This window comes from Sciurus carolinensis, chromosome 5, assembly GCF_902686445.1.
Source record: "Sciurus carolinensis chromosome 5, mSciCar1.2, whole genome shotgun sequence".
Taxonomy (NCBI): domain Eukaryota; kingdom Metazoa; phylum Chordata; class Mammalia; order Rodentia; family Sciuridae; genus Sciurus; species Sciurus carolinensis.
In genome coordinates, this window is record NC_062217.1 from 29,031,641 (window position 1) to 29,050,006 (window position 18,366).

Below are 18,366 nucleotides of genomic sequence, written 5' to 3' on the forward strand. Positions count from 1 at the left end.
GACTACTATAATCTATTTTGCTTCTATAGTTTAGCCTTTTTTTTGGTATTTCAAATGAATATAATCATGCATTTTGTAGTCCTTTTGTGTGTCTGACCCATTTAATTAGAGAATATTTTTGGTATTTATTCATGTATAATATCAGTACTTTGTTCCTTTTTATTTCTTATCATTATTCCATTGTATGGATATACCACATTTTGTTGATCCATTTACCTATTAACAATTGTTTGTATCATTTATACTTTTTGGGTATTATGAGTAATGCCATGAACGTTTCTGTAAGTCCTTGTACAGGTGTAGGTTTTCATTTTTCTTGGGTGATGTCTGAAATGGAATTGCAGGGTCATGGAACATTCATGTTTAACTTTTTAAGACACTGTCATATTGTTTTTCATAATGGTTGTAGCATTTTGCATTCCCAGTAGTAGTATCGGAGGGTTCATTTCTTCTCCACAATTTCATCAACACTTCTTACCATTTCTAATTAATTAATTAACAATTATACTATTTGAATAATTATGCTTAAAGAATCTTTGTCTCTTGAGCATATGGATGATCTAACAGTTTTATTTCTTTTTAGTTTGCTGTGATTTTTCAGTGTTATGATTTTTAATTTCCAATTCCATTTCACAAAGAATCTGAAATAGAAACCAGAAAACTTTACCTTTTGTTCTGGCTCTGACACTGCCTACCGTGTGGCTGTATGCAAGTTTGTAATCTCTCTGAACTTCATTTTCCTTACCTGTAAACTAGGGATAATTCCTGCTTTTATTTTATAGAATTGTGAGGAAAAATATAATGTATATGAAAGAGTTTTGAAAACCACCATCTATTTGTCAAATACTTTTTAAAATTATTATAGCTGCCATGCTTACCTATTTAAGATATACTTGCATAGTATAGTGGGCTGATTGGGCAGTGTATTTTAATGTTAAAGCATTATTATCCAACTTTGCATGTAAAAGTCCTCATGGAGTTTTTTTTTTTTTTTTTTTTCCAGATTCAGGTGTTTGGGTGTGATTAGAGAATTCAAGTGTGGTCTCAAGATAAGGAAATTAAGGGCATGAAGTTTGGAAATCAGATATGAATCAATTCCAATTGAGTTGCTAGATAATTAATTCTAGCATACTTGTTTAATCTCTCTGAGCCTCATTTATAAAATAGGTATACTTATGTAGTTTAACTCAAGATTTTTTTATTGAGCTATTTTCACCAGCATAGTGCTATACATCAGTTATGTAACAGGGAACAAAATAGGGCACTTATGCCAGGCATGATTGTGCGTACCTGTAATCCCAGCAGCCTGCTGGGAGGCTGAGGCAGGAGGATCACTGGTTAAAGCCAGCCTCAGCAACTCAGCGAGGCCCTAAGCAATTCAGTGAGATCCTGTCTCTGTATAAAATACAAAAGTAGGGTTGGAGATGTGACTCAGTGGTTGAGCACCCCTAAATTTACTCCCCAGAAAAAAAAAGAGTACTTATTACTTATTGTCATTTAGTTTACAGTTTAGAAGGAGAAAGAACTAATGTTTACATTTATGATAAATTCTTTGAAGGAAAAGTACAGGGGTGCTAATGAGAACATGTAGTAGAGATTTACTTTAGATTCAGTAGATCAGAGACTTGAAAAATCAGTGTTAGCCAGACATGAGGGTTAGAGAAGAGAAAGTGTTTTTGAAGTAGAAGGAAGAGTATCTCTTGAGACAGAAGGATCTTGGTTTGGTGCCTTTAAGGAATAGCTATGTAGTGTAATGAGCAAGTGGTGAGATTAGTGTATTTGGAACTTACTCTAACAGCAGTGGGAACTTGTTTAAGAATTTTTAGTAAGACAGTGATATGAATAAATTAGTATATTAAGATCATTTTGGCTGCTATGTGAAGAATGAATTAGAGGTGGTTTAGGTTAGGTTGTGAAAAAGTAATGGCTAAATAAGTGTGAGTTTCATTTGTTTTGCAGGTAGCATTTGTAGGACTCCATGATCGATTTTAAGAATTATCAAGGATCATTCCCAACTTTCTGGGAGGAAGAAGTGGGTACACAAAGTTACCACCTACTGAGATAGAGAAGACTGAAGAATGAAGAGTTTTTGGAGGGGGAAGAAGTTGGGAGACACACTTCATTTTTTTTTTTTTTTTTTTGGGTATCTTAAATTCATGATGCTGATGAGAATACCCAAATGTAAATGTTAAATAGATCATTTTATACATGGTCTAAGTTCCAAAGAGAATGCTTGATGTGGGGTATGTATTTATTCAAGTCTTCAAAAGAAAGCTTAAAACAGAAACTTTAAGAGAGAAGCATATAAAATAATCAAGCTCTGGTGGTTTACTGATATTTAAAAGTTGGGTACAGGAAAAGGAAACAAAAGAGGTAGGAGTGACCAGTAATGTAGGAGAAAGATCAGGAACAGGTAAAAGTATAGTAGAAATTAAAGCCAAATAGTGTTTAAGGAGGAGGCTGTGGTCACCTATGTTTAATACTGCTGAAATCAATATAATAAGGATTGAAAAAGTGTTAATTTGATGTGGCAATAGAGATCAGTAATGATAGATAGTTAGCTTTTACTATATAACAAATCACTTATGACTTCATTCTTATTCCCAGTTCTACAAGTTGGCAATTTGAGTTTGACTGATCTGGATAGTACTACTGATTTGGGTCAGATTTAGCAGATTTCAGCAGGGCTCTTCCATGCTCTTGCATCTACAGGTGTGCCTCTGCAGTCACCTGATGGTTTGGCTGGGGCTGGCTAGTTCATGATGACCATGACTGGGAGATACTGGGCTGTCTCCATATAATTTCTTATTTAAGAGCAGAATAGTTTGGGCTTGCTCATATGTCCAGAGCAGGGTTTAAGAGCAGCAGGTTATTAGTAGACCTAAAGCACAGTACTTTACTAAGCTTACCAATGTCCCATTGGTCAAAACAAGTCAATAAGACCATCCCAGATTCAGTAATGTGGGGGTATTCTTACTCCTTTATGGGAGGAGCAACAAAGTCTCATTTTCTGTGCTATTACTGATGCTAGTTGAAGTACTCTACATTGCATATGAAAAAGAGCAGCTCTTTGTTTTAAGTAGTTGGAAAATATGTAAATATAACCCTAAGGTTATATACTTAATGGAGAACAGCATTGATTATTTTGTCCTTTTTTCTGTTTGGAAAAACTTTGTATTTTTCCCTTGACAAGAATAAGCCTTATTTCTCTTTGTGTTTAATTACTATGTACTAAAAGGGTTGTCTTTATGGAGGGCACCATCTGCTGGTTGTAAGAGGTACCAGTCATGGAGAAGACTTCTGCAGTTAACCATTTTTCTTAAAGCCTTATGTTTTCCTTCTAATTATACCTCAAACCTGGAATGAAATTGCAGGAGGAAAACCAGCTTTTAATAAATGTTGTCCAACACGGATTTTGGTAGTGGTTTGACTTGGTTTCTGTGACTGCGAACTTAATATCTCAATTGTGGATTTTTAAAGGAAAATTTGTCATGAAAATGGCAGATGCTGATCTTTATTTCTTTCTAGATCAACTGAAAAACATGATCGATATTGCTGTTATGCTCTTGTTCTTATTCTTCACTCCTGTCAGTGCTTTATATTTCTTTTCCATCCAGTGAAAAGATGTCTTATGTATTTTTTGAGTGAAGGTGATGATTTCACCAGTTTTTTTCCTTAGGATTGTTGGAGTGATTAAAAAACGCTAATATGCTTCTTTTAATGACTATTTTATTTGAAATTTTTATAACTCTTTGGTATTAGAATATTTTCTTGTTTATTCATACTGGACATAAAATGTCAAATATAGTAATATTCATATAAAAATTTTGAAGCTAACTGCCTTTGGAAAGTCTTTCAAATTACTCCTTGGAAGTAGGAAAATTCTTGGTCTCCATAAATTGATGATCTGAAAATTTATGTTTTAAAATGGAGAATGATATTGAGAAATCATCTTCTGTAGTTTATATTCTATATAATAGATTCTAATATAAGTCAGTTTTATATAAAATATTTTAAGTATAGTTATTTTTCATTTTTGTTTTATCTGTACTACATTAAAGGTGAACATTTGAGATTCCCTAGAGGTGAAAAAAAGTCTCATATATATATATATCATATGTGTATATATGTGAGATATATATATATATATATATATATATATAAAATCTCTCTCTATATATGTATTTTTTTTCGTACCAAGGATTGAACCCAGGTGTGCTCTACCACTGAACAGTGAACTATATCCCCAGCCCTTTTTATTTGTAATTTTTGAGACAGGGTCTTATTAAGCTTCTTAGGACCTTGCTAAATTGCTGATGTTGACCTCTCCCTCTTAATCAATCCTTCTACCTCAGCTTCCTAAGTGTCTGGGATTATAGCATGTGCCACCATGCCTGGCTATGTCATACCATTTCTTTAACATTCTTTTTAACCTTAGAGGAGCAACTCTGTTACCAATACCTTTTTTCCATCAAGTTGAAGATCTTATTTCCTGTACCTCTTCTGTATTTCTTTGTTTCTTCCTTTCTGTTGTACCTTTTTTCCTTTTCACCTTTTTCCCCCTTGCCTTGTAATTTGATGCTTATTCTCATTATTCTCCAGAAACTTATTTGTTGGAAGATCATCCTACCAGGTTTAAGGAAGTATCTCCTGAGGTCATTTTGTATGTTTTCACTGAAGTAATTGTAACTACGTATCATCATCTTCAAACACTTTTTTCCCTTAGTTATTTTAACCATTGTCGTCATTTTTGTACCTTTCTTGACTTTCCTGTTTTCCTTTCTGATCATTTTCTTTCCCTGTCAACATATGTATTTCCTCAAGGTTCAGTACTAATATCTCATTTCACCCTGTATATTTTCTTTATTGATCTTGTAAAACCACATAGTACAAGCAGTAGATGGTACTAAAATATTTCCTGTCCTTGACTTTTCTCTGCAATTATAGACCTGTAATATACAGTTACTTCCTCATGAAACTTAATTTTCCCCAAGACTTCATCTCTGGTTTTTCTACCATCTCTATTATGGCAAGGGCAGAGATTTTGTGTATTTACTCATTATTGCATTGCTAGTACTTAGTACAGTAGATTGAACCAAGTAAATTCTCAGTACATATTTTCTTTAAACAAATGATTTTCCAGGAACAAAAGCTTTGAATCTTAGTCATCTTCTATTTCTCTGTTATAATCATTTATAAGTCTTTGAATCAGTTTTTTTCTTTCTCTTTTTCTTTTGGTAGTCATTGTCTTCAGTCAGCTTTTCTACACTTTTACCTAGAATTTTGCAGCTGTTCCTAATTGGTTTTACTGTATTTGATTGCTCCTCTGTGTAGTCTGTACTGCCTGTTATAACCACAATTTCTTAAAATAGTTCTGATCATTCATTCATCAGTATTTCCTGTGTACCTACTACTAATAGTACCTGTTATATGTAATAGAACTAGCTTAAAGTGATATACTATCCTTGTCTTAAGAAGCTTACGGTCTGAGGGAGAAAGAGATGTAGAACTAGGAAGTACAATAAGTATGGTACGATAAATACTATCTGCAGTAGGTTCCAAGCGTGACTGTATGTGGCAGGAGTCTAGGTCTGCCTACTTGGGGTCAGGTAAAGTGAAAATGTACACTAGAGACTTTCAGGTCCATAGAGTTTGTTTAGTAGACAGGGGCCAATAAGTATATCATGCTTTGAGGAAACAACCTGTGTATGTATATCCACAGAAGTATTTCAAACCTGCTTACTGTACCACTGCTTGTAAGAGTGAAGTGCAAACTGAGTAACCAGCCCTTTGTTGGCTCTTATTGTTTCCTTTTAAACTCCCCTACTTTAATTTACCTTTTCCTTCAGTCACACTTTTAGTCCAGTAACAATCTGAACTTTTAAAATAGTTTTCTCTGTCCTGTTTTGCTCCCTGTATTTTACTACCACTTCACATCCATCCATTTATAGAAGTGGTCTTTCTTTCAATATTATTTTTTCCAAATTCGTGTTATTTCTTAATGTTAAGATAATTACAGAAATACTGTGATAAAATTGTTTGGGGGGAATGTCTGTTTCTCTTGGGAGATTTTGAGATCCATTTTACCCCATAATTACTCTGAAGGCATTCTGCAAGAAATTTGTACTTGATAAATTTTGAATACGTGGATGAGTACATTTTGCAAGGTCTTTATGTCTGTTACTTAGCTTGTGGTCTGTGGCCACATGATTCATGTAGATGTTAATAGATATGGATGATAAACAGCCTTTTGTCTTTGTGGATACAAGGCAGAGAGACTTTCTTCCAGTTCAGACTGTAGAAAATTGGAAAGTCTTCATCACATTTATCCACTTTGTCCTGGAATATTTATCCTAGGCCTTTGTTGAATATGTTCTTTGGTTAAGGAACACAGTTATAAGCTTTGTTCTTGCTAGTTAGAGCTTTTCCTGAAGCCACAAAGTTATTCTCCTTTATCATATTCCAAAGGCATTTAAATTTTGTTTCAGTATTGAGGTTATTAATTAACCTGGAATTCATTTTGTGTATGGTATGAGGTATAGGTACAGTGTTAGATTTTGACCTGTCCTTTCCTTACTGATCTGCCCTGCCACTGTTAGGTTTGTGTCTGTTTCTGGGCTCTCTCTGTGTCTCGCTCACCTTTTTCTGAACTAACATCACACTAAATGCTTTAACTTTTTATCAGTTTTTAATATCTAGTAGAATAAATCTATTTGTTTTTGCTTTTTTCTTCCTTGTCTTGGTATTTTTTGACTTTTTATATTTACTTTTCTTTTGGTTTTTACAAAATCAGAGTTTGGGATTATATTAAATTCATAATCAGTGCAGGAAGATTTATTTGTAACTTCCAGTCTGTGAACATAATATCTCATTTATTTAGATTTTCCTTAATTTCTATCATGCTTATGATTTTCTCTGTAAAAGTACATCTATCGTTGAATTAATTTGTAAGCAGTTTATTTATGCTTTTCAATGTAAATTGTATTTTTAAACTTCCTTGATGCTGCTTATATGAATATGGTTGATTTTATTTTGAAGAACTTTTATTTTAAAATAATTATATATAATAAGTTCCCAAATAGTACAGTTTTGTGAATCTGCCTCCATCTTCTGCATCTTATGGAACTATAGTGTATCAGTCATAGTATATCACTAATCAGTAACTTGACATTGTATAACACTGTTAACTAGATTGCATAACTTAGTTCATTTTTTTGAATTTTTACATTACACTTTGTGTTATGTCTGTATGTGTAGTTTTGTGTAGCTTGATCCCATGTATAGATTCTTGTAACCACCTTTGCAATCAAGAAGGAATTGCCTCATACTCTCTTAGATTTCCATCCTTTGTAGTGGCTACTCTGTTTGTCACTTTGAGAATTTCATCATTTTGTAAATGTTAAATAAGTGGAACCATACAATGTGTAACCTCTTGAGATTAGTTCTTTTCACTAAACATAATGTCTTTAAGATACAGCATATAGCTGAAGTTCAATTCTTTTTTGAGCTGAGTAGTATTCCATTGTATGTATGGAATTATCAGTTGTACCATCTACTCATTCAAAGGCATTTGGATTGTTTTTATTTTGGGATATTTTATATGAACAGAAGCTTTAATTTTTCTGAGATAAATGCCCAAGAGTGTGATTGCTGGACTGTGTGGTAAGTGCATGTTTAGTTTTATTTAAAAAGTGAACCTAATTTCCACCAGTAATGTGTGCTGGATCAAGTTTCTTTACATCCTTGCCTGAATTTGACTTTACCATAATTTTTATTTCAGTCATTTTAATGGTATATAATGACATCTCATTGTGACTAATGGTGTGCTTATTTGCTTCCTTGTGTATTCTGGTTATTCAAATATCTGTTTATGTCTTTTGTCCATTTTATAATTGGATTGTTTTCTATGGTGTCCACATGACAGTTCTTTATATATTCCAGAATCAAGTCATTTAACAGATATGTGTTTTACAAATATTTGTAATTTGTAGTTTTAACTTTGAAACCCAATTTATCAGCTTTCCTCTTCGGGATCTTGCTTTTTTTTTTTTTTTTTTTTTTTTTTTTTTTTCCGGGTATGGGGGATTGAACTCAGGGGCACTCATCCACTGAGCCACATCCCCAACTCTTTTTGTATTTTATTTAGAGACAGGGTCTCACAGAGTTGCTTAGTGCCTCATTGTTGCTGAGGCTGGCTTTTGAACTCGCAGTCCTCCTACCTCAGCCTCTCTAGTCGCTGGGATTACAGGCGTGCACCACTGTGCCCGGTATTTGGTGTTACTTCCAATAACTTTCACCTCGCCCTAGTGGTGAAGATTTTTTTTTTTTAAATTTCATATAAAATTTTTGTAGTTTTACAGGTAATTTCATGATCATTTTAAAGTTAACTTTTGTATAAGACATGAGGTATTTAAGGTTCATTTTTCTTTTTGCTTGTGGACATCTACTTCCTCTAGCACTATATATGAAAAAGACTGCTTCCTTGAAGTGCTTTTGCACCTTTGTAAAATCATTTTGAGTATTTGTGTGGGTCTGTTTCTGAGTCATTTTATGTTCTGTTTGATCTGTGTGTATCCATGAGCCAAAATAACACTGTTTTATTTAATGTAGTTACTGTATATAGAAAGTTTTAAAATTGTGCAGTGATTTCTTCCTACTTTATTCTTTTCCACAGTTGTTTTAGCTGTTGTAGTTCCTTTGCCTTTCTGCATAAATTTTAAAATAAGCTTTATCTCCATCTGTGAAAAGTCTGAATTGCTGATGGAATCCTTAAATCTGTAGACCAATTTGGGGAGAATTTGTATCTTGACTATGTTGAAGTTTGTAGTTCATGTACATGGTATATTTTTTCAGTCTTCTGTGATTTCTTTCATCAGTTTTTATATTTTTCAGTATTCTAGTTCTGTATATGTTTTGTTAGCTTTATACTAAAGTACCTCATTAATTTGGAGCAAGGAGTAATTATAAATGGTATTTTTTTGGGTGGTGGATACCAGGGATTGAAGTCAGGGGCACTCAACCACTGAGCCACATCCCCAGCCCTATTTCGTATTTTATGTAGACAGGGTCTTCCTGAATTGCTTAGTGTCTTGGTGTTGCTGAGGCTGACTTTGAACTTGAGATCCTCCTGTCAGCCTCCCGAGCTGCTGGGATTATAGGTGTGCTATTGCACACAGCAGTGGTATTTGTTTTTAACTTAGGTTTCTATCTTTTCCTTGTTAACACATAAAGACAGTACCTTTTGGATGTTGGTCTTACATCTTATAACTTTGATAAACTAATAGTTTTTTTTGGGTTTCTTTGCAGTCTTCTGGGTAGATAATCATGTTGCTTGGAAGAAGGGACAATTTTATTTCCTCCTTTCCCAATAGATTTGCATATTTTTTTCTGGTTTCCTGCCTTCCTTGCTTCTTGGGAAAGTATTGTGTTACCTGTAGGTGATTAATGTTTGTATGTAGATTTTTCTGTTATACATCCTTGCTAAACTCAGTCTTATGAATTCAGATGTTTTATTTGTAAGTCATTTTGGAGATTACATATACCCAGTCATAACCACTGCAAGTGATAGCTTAGTTTCTTTTCTTTTAATCCTTACACCTTTTTCCCTTTCCTTTCTTTGATTAGCATCTTTGTTACAATGTCCAGTAAAAATTATCTTTGTAGGGATGCTTGTGTAGTTCCTGATCAAAAATAAAAGCTTTCAGTGAAACGTTAATAAGGATAATTTATGCTGTGGGGTGTTTGTAGCATCCTACTTTTCTCAGATGAAGTATTTTATTTACTCTCTAGATATTTGGACTGTACCTCATTGTCCTCCTCCAGATATTACCATGAATCATATGTTACAGTTAGACCTTCCTTCATTATATTCTAGTTTTTTCTGACCTCTTTTGTAGTTCACTGATTCTAATAGTTTTTACTCTCTGCTAATGAACTTACCCATTGAGTATTTAATTTCAGTGTTTGTCATTTTTCTGTTTTTATTCAAAAATTCTAGCTTATTATTTATATTTTCCCTGCACATATTTTCAGAATTGTTCTTTATTTCTTTAAAATTATTAGTAGTTTTATCATCTATCTGTGGATTTATAGCTGAAGAATTCTGGATCTTTTCTTGGGATCTGCTCTTTCTGCTGGTTCTTGTTCATGTTTTATTTTGTTAGTTGCTTGATTATTTTTGACTTGATTCTGTTCTTTGCCTTCAAAATGTCACATTGTGGTTTCTTTGCTTAGAGTGAAGGTGCTGTAAGTCCCATATGGATTTACTTAGGTTAGGTACTTAGGAATACTGCCAGTTGGGGGTCACTGAGTTTGTGTTTTGAGGTCCTCAGGGCCACAAAGGTCATGTGAACCTCAGCAAATGTATAGACCCATGGCTAAAACTAATGGTTATTCTTGCCCAGAATCTGTTATTACCTTATTGTGTTTAGCACTAAAGCAGCCCTTTTCTGTTCTCTGTGGGTGAGATTGAGAGAAAAGGGACACAGAGTGATTTCTGATTTACTCTCTCCTTTGCAAATGTCTTTTCAGGGTGGGGTTTTATCTACATTATGTCATTAGTGTTTTCATATTTGACTCTTCTGCCTTGACAGATTTACCTTTGACTCTTGTCCCATGAGATCACCAAAACTGAATCCTATTTTTGTAAGGATTGACAAATACCCTCAGAGCATAAGTGGATATAATGCTTCAATGTTCTATTTACTTCTCTGGGATTCTGTTTCTTCTTAGATTTTGGTTTGAGTAATTTTGGTACCTTAAAAAAATTGCTTATTTTGTAATTTTTTCACACACACACACACACACACACACACACACACATTGTTTGGTTTGAGGGTTAGTGCAGATAACACAGTTTGCCACTAATGGAAATGAAAAAATTAGTTTTGTTTTCTAAAATATAATTTTGGGAAATGTTCAGTAGGGTAATTATTTTTAGATGAATGAATTACTATAAATTGGGAGGCAATTAAATTGTTCTGAGGACAGGTTACTTTTTTTGGTTATGAATGTTGTTTATACCTGTTTTTTTATTGTTTGAATCTACTTATTTTCTTGTTTTAGGGGTAAAAATATTTCCAGTATGGCTCATTCAAAGACAAGGACCAATGATGGAAAAATTACTTATCCTCCTGGTGTCAAGGAAATCTCAGATAAAATATCTAAAGAGGAGATGGTGAGACGGTTAAAGGTGAGTAAAATTAAGTACTTGTTTTAGATATCTACTTATTGTGTGTTTTTTTTTTTTTTTTTTTTTTAATCATGTAAGGCTATATTCAGGGCAACTTAAAATGAATAAAGGCAGCAGATGGCAGAGAAAGGATCTAAGGGAGTAGAGTAGATGAGGAATAGTAGGAATTCTTTGTCACTGATGGGAGGGAGAGCAGTTAGAAAAGAGGAAACAATTTCTAGGGTGTCTCATACTTGTGTTTTAAGAATAAATTCATGTACTTTTTATTTTTATTTTTTGGGTCTGTGCAAAGTCGTCTCCTTTTCCTATTGTTATTTGTTTTATAAAGCAACCAGTTAAATCTGGGGAAGTTTAAAGTCTTTGTACTGAGTACTTGGGCTATACCTTACTTTCTTGTCAGTAATTTTGAGAGGAGGTCAGAGATTGGCAGCTTTTCCCTCTGCTTCTGACAAGTGGTAACAAATCAAGAGGGATGGTGAACTTTCATAGATGAGGTGGTCACTATATGGCAAGGGTCTCTTTCTCTACATGTGAATTATGTTTCACCTGTTGTCTTCAGGGCATTGATATGGTCCCTGTGATTATTAAAATGGTTAAGTAGCATAGTGGGCAAGGAGATCATTAAGTTGATTTATCAGTTAGTTTAGATAGTCTTTTTATTTTTAAGCATTTTTTTCCTTCTAGGTTTTGTCTATCACGGTATTATTGCTTGACATAATATTTTCATTTAAAAAAAACTGATACATAAAATTTGTACATATTAGTTGGAGAGACCATGTAATGTTTTGATACATGTTACACATTTTACAATGTTTAATGTTGTGTTATTTACCTGAATGTCAGTGCTGAAAAACTTCTTAATCAATCATGGAAGGCCCAAGAACCTTAAAAAAACTGTTTATATTGCTACATATTTTGATAAGGAGACAAGAATATTAAAACTATTATATCTTAGTTGGGCATGGTGACAAATGCCTATAATTCCAGCCATTGGGGAGGCCGAGGCAGCAGGATCACAAGTTCGAGACCAGCCTCAGCAACTTAATGAGGCCCTAAGTAACTTAGTGAGACTTGTCTCAAAATAAAAATTAAAAAAGGGGGAGGTAGTTCAGTGGTAAAGTGCCCCTGGGTTCAGACCCTATTGCCTACCTCCCCCAATTTTTATATAAGGTCTGGGTATTATATATTTATGTACAAAATATTAGAATGCCAACTATCATTTTTTAAAATGTTTTTTATGTTGTCATAGACGGACACAATACCTTTGTATTATTTATTTATTTATTTTTTTATGTGGTGCTGAAGATTGAGCCCAGGGCCCTCACATGTGCTAGACAAGTGCTCTACAACTGAGCCAGAGCCCTAACCCAGGCTATCATGTTTTTTAAAGAAAAGTTATTTTTAAGGAGAGTAAATTTACTGAAATGTGGGTATTTTGTCTGGTTAGGACTTGTTTGTAGTTTTATATATGTTTCATTTTTCTGCATATTTACATTCTCTTGAATTTTTTGAGAAACCATTATATTTATTTCCTCAGATATGTTTATTTCAGTAATGCTAGGTAAACATCCATATTATTTGCTGAGAAACTAATATTGAATGCAGACAGCGCCTGTACTTACAAGCTGATTAGCATTTAGTGTCTTTTGGAGATGTTATTTTCTCAACATCTTTAGAGGACTTATGAGTTATTAATAAGTTTTATAATACCAGCTAAGTTGCAGAAAGTAGTGAGAAATCCCATTATCTGGACCTTGAGCAAACTTTGTTGTGACATAGTATGATGATTTGTATACTACTCATATTTAGTGTTTGGTAGAATGCCTTCAATATTTTATAGCCAGTTATGCTAGGCTGTAATCTGGTTAATATATTTTTCATTATTCATTTTCCTAATTTACACTTTCCACTATTTTTAGCATCTTCCTTAGAGAACTATAAAAAGGAATTTATGTGGGATGATAGTAATTTTTGATATGTACCTGACTCTTATCAATTATGTTTGTTAATGCATAGGGTGATATTGTTTATATACTTTCTAGTTCTTCCTGTAACACTCTATTGAAAATATTCATTTCCACTCTTATGAAGATTCTGAAGAAAATATAGTTCTGTGTACCTAGCTCAATTTTTCCCTTTGAGTGTTTTTATAAAAGCATGCATCTTAAAAGTAGTGAAACAAACAAACAAAAAATAGAGTGGCCCTGACATTCATATACTTAAACCAACTGTACTGTCAGATTGGAAGGATTAGTTTATTGTTGGTTCTGGCATCTGGCATGATAGAACTGAGGGGCTGCTCTGTGAAAATATGTTTTTCCATGATTACTCTGAGAATTCAGTACAAAATTGAACCATTTATTACTCAGATATCTAGCTCTACAGCAGGTGGAAATCCTTGCAGTACAAAGGACCAAAGTGTAGAAGTTATTTGCTGTTGATTCATGTTGCTTAGTATTTGCAGCACCACCTAGTGGATACCAAATGGTCACCTTTCCATTGGAGTTATATTTAAATGTTAAGTTCTTGACAAACAGGCAATTTTGTCAAGTCTCATTTGAACATGTGTAGTATAGACTGAGACCAGCATTGTTGCTACTAATTGAAATTAGAGCGAGCACTTCACAGTAAAACTATATAGTTCCTTACCGTTCTGGCTTCTGTCATATTTCTTCTATGTGAATTTTTTTTTGAAGCATCCATTTCTTGTAGCATCCTTCTGCTCAACTCAAATGCTGTTAAGTTAATGAAATATGAACCTTATCATATTCTCTTTTACTATGGCACAATAAATATTTTTTTGGATGCTATAGTAGTCACTGCATAGTGACTTTTCAGAGTTTAAGGATGCATCTTCGACGTCTTTCTTTGACTGTTTTGTATATTCTTTGTTAACTGAATACATAAAACCACCAAGTGGTTTAGTGTCTTAGGTAGAAAACTAAATTGATCTTAGTAGGTTTTTATCTAGGAATGTACTTTTTCTTCTAATGAAAGAATTAGAAATATTTTAAAAAGGGATACTATTTTTAAGGACATACTCCTTTTAGTCCAGTTGTACATATGGGACCATATGTTTCAATACTTTTTTGGTAATGAATTACAATTTTAAAAATAATTTTGAACTTCATAAATCTGGTTCACAGATATAGGGAGTAAATGAAAAATATTTAGTATTTAAAGAAAATTTGTTTACCTTGTAGGTTTAGAAGGATCTTATTCTCTCAAATAGACACTTTCTATGGAAGAATGTAAGGATATTTATTTGGAGTTAACCTTTGCAATTAATATGAACTTTATTTCAGATGACTTATTTTTACATAAAACATTTCACTGTTTCATTATTTTTGTTTTCACATAGATGGTTGTGAAAACTTTCATGGATATGGACCAGGACTCTGAAGAAGAAAAGGAGCTTTATCTAAACCTAGCTTTACATCTTGCTTCAGATTTTTTCCTTAAGCATCCTGATAAAGATGTTCGTTTACTAGTGGCCTGCTGCCTTGCCGATATTTTCAGGATTTATGCTCCTGAAGCTCCTTATACATCCCCTGATAAACTAAAGGCAAGTACTGATTTAAAGAACTGCCAAGATTAATACTTTGATTTATCTTTCTAACTAAAATGGGAATTAAAATATTTAAATAATTTCCTTGGAATTTTGGGGGATTTATTCGTAGTATTCTTCTGTTAAATTTGTTTTCTTTAGAATTTGGTTTTGAAAAACAATTTCTTATCTTCAGGATAAGTAGATTAATACAGTGAATACTGTATTTTTAACATTATGTTATCATTAACTCTGTTTTAAGATAATCTTAAAAGGGGCATTTCCTTTCCCTTTTGAAAATCCACATTGAAGACCCTGATCATTATTTAAATGATAATAGCTAGTATAAATCTAAATTAGAGCTGTACAAATGATATCAAATGATTGTAAGATAGGTGAGAGAGAATTTCAAGAAAGCAAATAACCATTTAAGGTAATGTGGAAGCTATGGCTTAGATAATTATTATCCATAGGAAGATAATTAATCCACACTGTGAAAAAATGGTCAACAATTTGTTATTTCATTTAATAAATGTTGATGTTAGTTAATGTGTCAGGAACTGGGTTTAGAGTGGTAGGGGGAAACGAGAACAGATATGGCTCTTGGATTCGTGAAGTTGCTTCTAGATAATTGGAGTGGGGAACCTGTTCACTTGATCAAGTCTGCTGAAATTCCAGTATGGAATGCCAAACTGGTTTGGGCATGCTTGTTTTATATTTTGATTGGTGAAAGAATCTCAAGATCTGAGGGAGGGAGAAGGAAATATTTTGTCATTTAGAAATTGAAATCGTAAGATTTGAGAATAGTGAGAAACTTAACGTGGATAACATGAGTAGGTCATGTAGTTGTGTTCTCACTTGAATAGCTTGATTTCTAATTGTGATTCTCTAATTTGGATATATTTTAGTGGTTTAATAAACGATTCTGTTTGTTTGATGTTGACTGTGGCTCTTCCTCACCAGATGTCTTTTGGGGGCATTGTCATGAAGAGGAAGTATAATTTAAGACTGCTGCTGCACATTTATTTACCTCTGTTTTGGATTTCTCAGTTTGTGTAATCATTGACCTATCTCAAAGGCTTTTGGGTAATGAAATGCCCTCCCAAAAGCTATTCTGTTTATAACAGGGCAGTTTATGGAGAAGAATATTGAAGAACTGAGATTAAGTTTGGGACTTTGTGGATTACTTGCTCACTGAAAAATTTTAAGTACTTACTTTTCTGGTCAGTCTTTATGTCTTATTCTAAATGCCTTTTTTTTTCCTTTTTCTTTTTGGGGGATAGTATTTTAAAATTATTGATTTTTAAGGGAACTTTATATTTATGGGATTGTTTTCAGTCTATTAGCATCAAGTTAATATTTTTCTTTGTCTTCAGTGTTATATAGATTGTTGGTTTGTTTTTGTGTCAGCAAAGTCTTTTTATACACTTGACTTCATATTTAACTCAGTTATTATTGCAGAAGTTTTAAATGAGTTAACCATTGCCTTTCATCTCCAGATCAAGTTGGTATGGCATGTATTCTCTTTTAAACAACTTAGGAAAGGTTCATTCATGGAGAACATATTTTATATAGTATTACTTTGAAAGCAACTGTTTTTGAAGTTTGTACTTTTGATAGTACTTTTCTTGAAAAGCTACTCAGTCGTTTACATGTTCATTTCTTCCCTTTAAAAACAACTTGATCATTATTTTACTTATAGAGAATATTTTTTTCTCTTATTGATAACATACTTTCTTTGCAGAATTAGCTTTTACAATTTTAAACCTTTTTCAAACTTTTCCAAAACACCATCTACCTTTCTCCTGAAACTCACTTTTATGAAAACTTGACTTAAAGTGACATTACATCTGTCTTTATCCAGGTATAAGGGAGATGTAGTATAAAATTAAAAGCAAGACATGGGAATAGAATGAAGGAATGGTGAAGGGGGAAGCAAATAATTAAAATGATTAGATGGGAAGCCTGACAAATTGATTTGTAAGAGTCTTTTTAAAATTTCTAAGCTGCTTTGTAGGATCTGTTATCTTGTTACTTGGCAATTTTATTTTGGAATTTTAAGTTTCCTGAACTCTGCTTTTGCTACATGATTATTGTATATTGTGCTGTTCCAGCAAGCCTGTTCAGCTCTCAGTTATTGCAACATTTTTTATTTTAACAGTAGTATAAATTTTAGTTGACTCAATTTTCAGACCTATTAGTTTAACTTGCAGTAGATGAACATTTTCTTTCTCTATTTTAAGATCATGTAAATTTTTCAAGTGTTTTCCTATGAAGGATAGTAAGACATATAGTGTTCTTCGTATAAAAGAGTTCTTTAAGAAGTTTCACCCAGTTTTATTTTTTTACAATTTATCATGATATACATGCACTGCACTTAAGTGCTGAGTTTGCTTTACTAGTTTAATGTTTATTTTTATTTAGCATTTGTTATCTAAACTGTACATTGTTTTCTTTAAAGGATATATTTATGTTTATAACAAGGCAGTTGAAGGGATTAGAGGATACGAAGAGCCCACAATTCAATAGGTATTTTTATTTACTTGAGGTAAGTAATATATTATATTTTGAGGTTGTATTTTAACCTCCTTTTTATGTGCTTGTATATCTTTACCAATTAAAATATTTACCTTTAACCTTTTTTACCTCTTAATTTTAGAACATTGCTTGGGTCAAATCATATAACATATGCTTTGAATTAGAAGATAGCAATGAAATTTTTACCCAACTATACAGAACATTATTTTCAGTTATAAAGTAAGTATATTTTACTAAGTATATAACATTTTAGAAAATGTAAAACTAAAGGATTTTTAAAATTTATATGTGAATCTGCATACTGTTAAGATAAATATTAGAAGACTGAGTTGGAACTTCATTTTAATTTACTTTTTTAGATGTTTTCAAATGTAGAGAACTTACTCAGTTCTGTTATAAGGGATTATTGGTTAAAAGCATGGAATAAATCAATCTTTTATATTATTTAGAATCTCAATTGTATCTTAACTCCTTAAAGCATGTGGTTATTTAAGCATTTTGTGCATTTATAATTATTTACTAAAATATCAAAACAACTCGACTTGATGAATTTAGGGCAAAACTAAAATTACATTTGATAGTGATTACTTTGATAGTGAGATTGGTAAAAATTAGGAAATAATCTAAGGGATGTATTTTGGATACTGTTGTAAGATTTGGGGGAGAGAAAAGCTTTAAATAAAAATACACTTTTTTTTTTCGTTTGCTATCATTTTTACAAAGTAAAATGTTGGCCAGTATCATATTATTAAGTCTTATACATCTTAGTTATATTTTAAGTGAAATATCTGTTTTGAATTTCAGCAATGGACACAATCAGAAGGTTCATATGCACATGGTAGACCTCATGAGCTCTATTATTTGTGAAGGTGATACAGTATCTCAGGAGCTTTTGGACACAGTTTTAGTAAATCTGGTGCCTGCCCATAAGGTAAGTAGCACTATGTACTGAAATGTATCTAAACTCCCTTAATATTAATATTCAGAATTTGTGCTTAGATTCTAAATATAATTTATCCTACTTTAAGATTAGTTTTGGAGGATGTGTTGATTAATATTAGTATATATTTATAGTTTAATGCATAGTAAA

The 18,366-nt window shown here is 32.6% G+C and overlaps 1 protein-coding gene across 1 annotated transcript in view; it reads left to right on the forward strand.

The window, feature by feature from the left end:
• The window catches only part of Pds5b (PDS5 cohesin associated factor B), a 193,955-nt gene that overhangs the window by 67,420 nt on the left and 108,169 nt on the right, over positions 1-18,366 (forward strand). The window contains 5 exon segments of the mRNA XM_047552945.1: positions 11,065-11,191; positions 14,553-14,756; positions 17,200-17,286; positions 17,398-17,495; positions 18,081-18,207. Coding sequence (XP_047408901.1) covers positions 11,084-11,191; positions 14,553-14,756; positions 17,200-17,286; positions 17,398-17,495; positions 18,081-18,207 — 624 coding nt within the window. The 5' untranslated portion in view covers positions 11,065-11,083.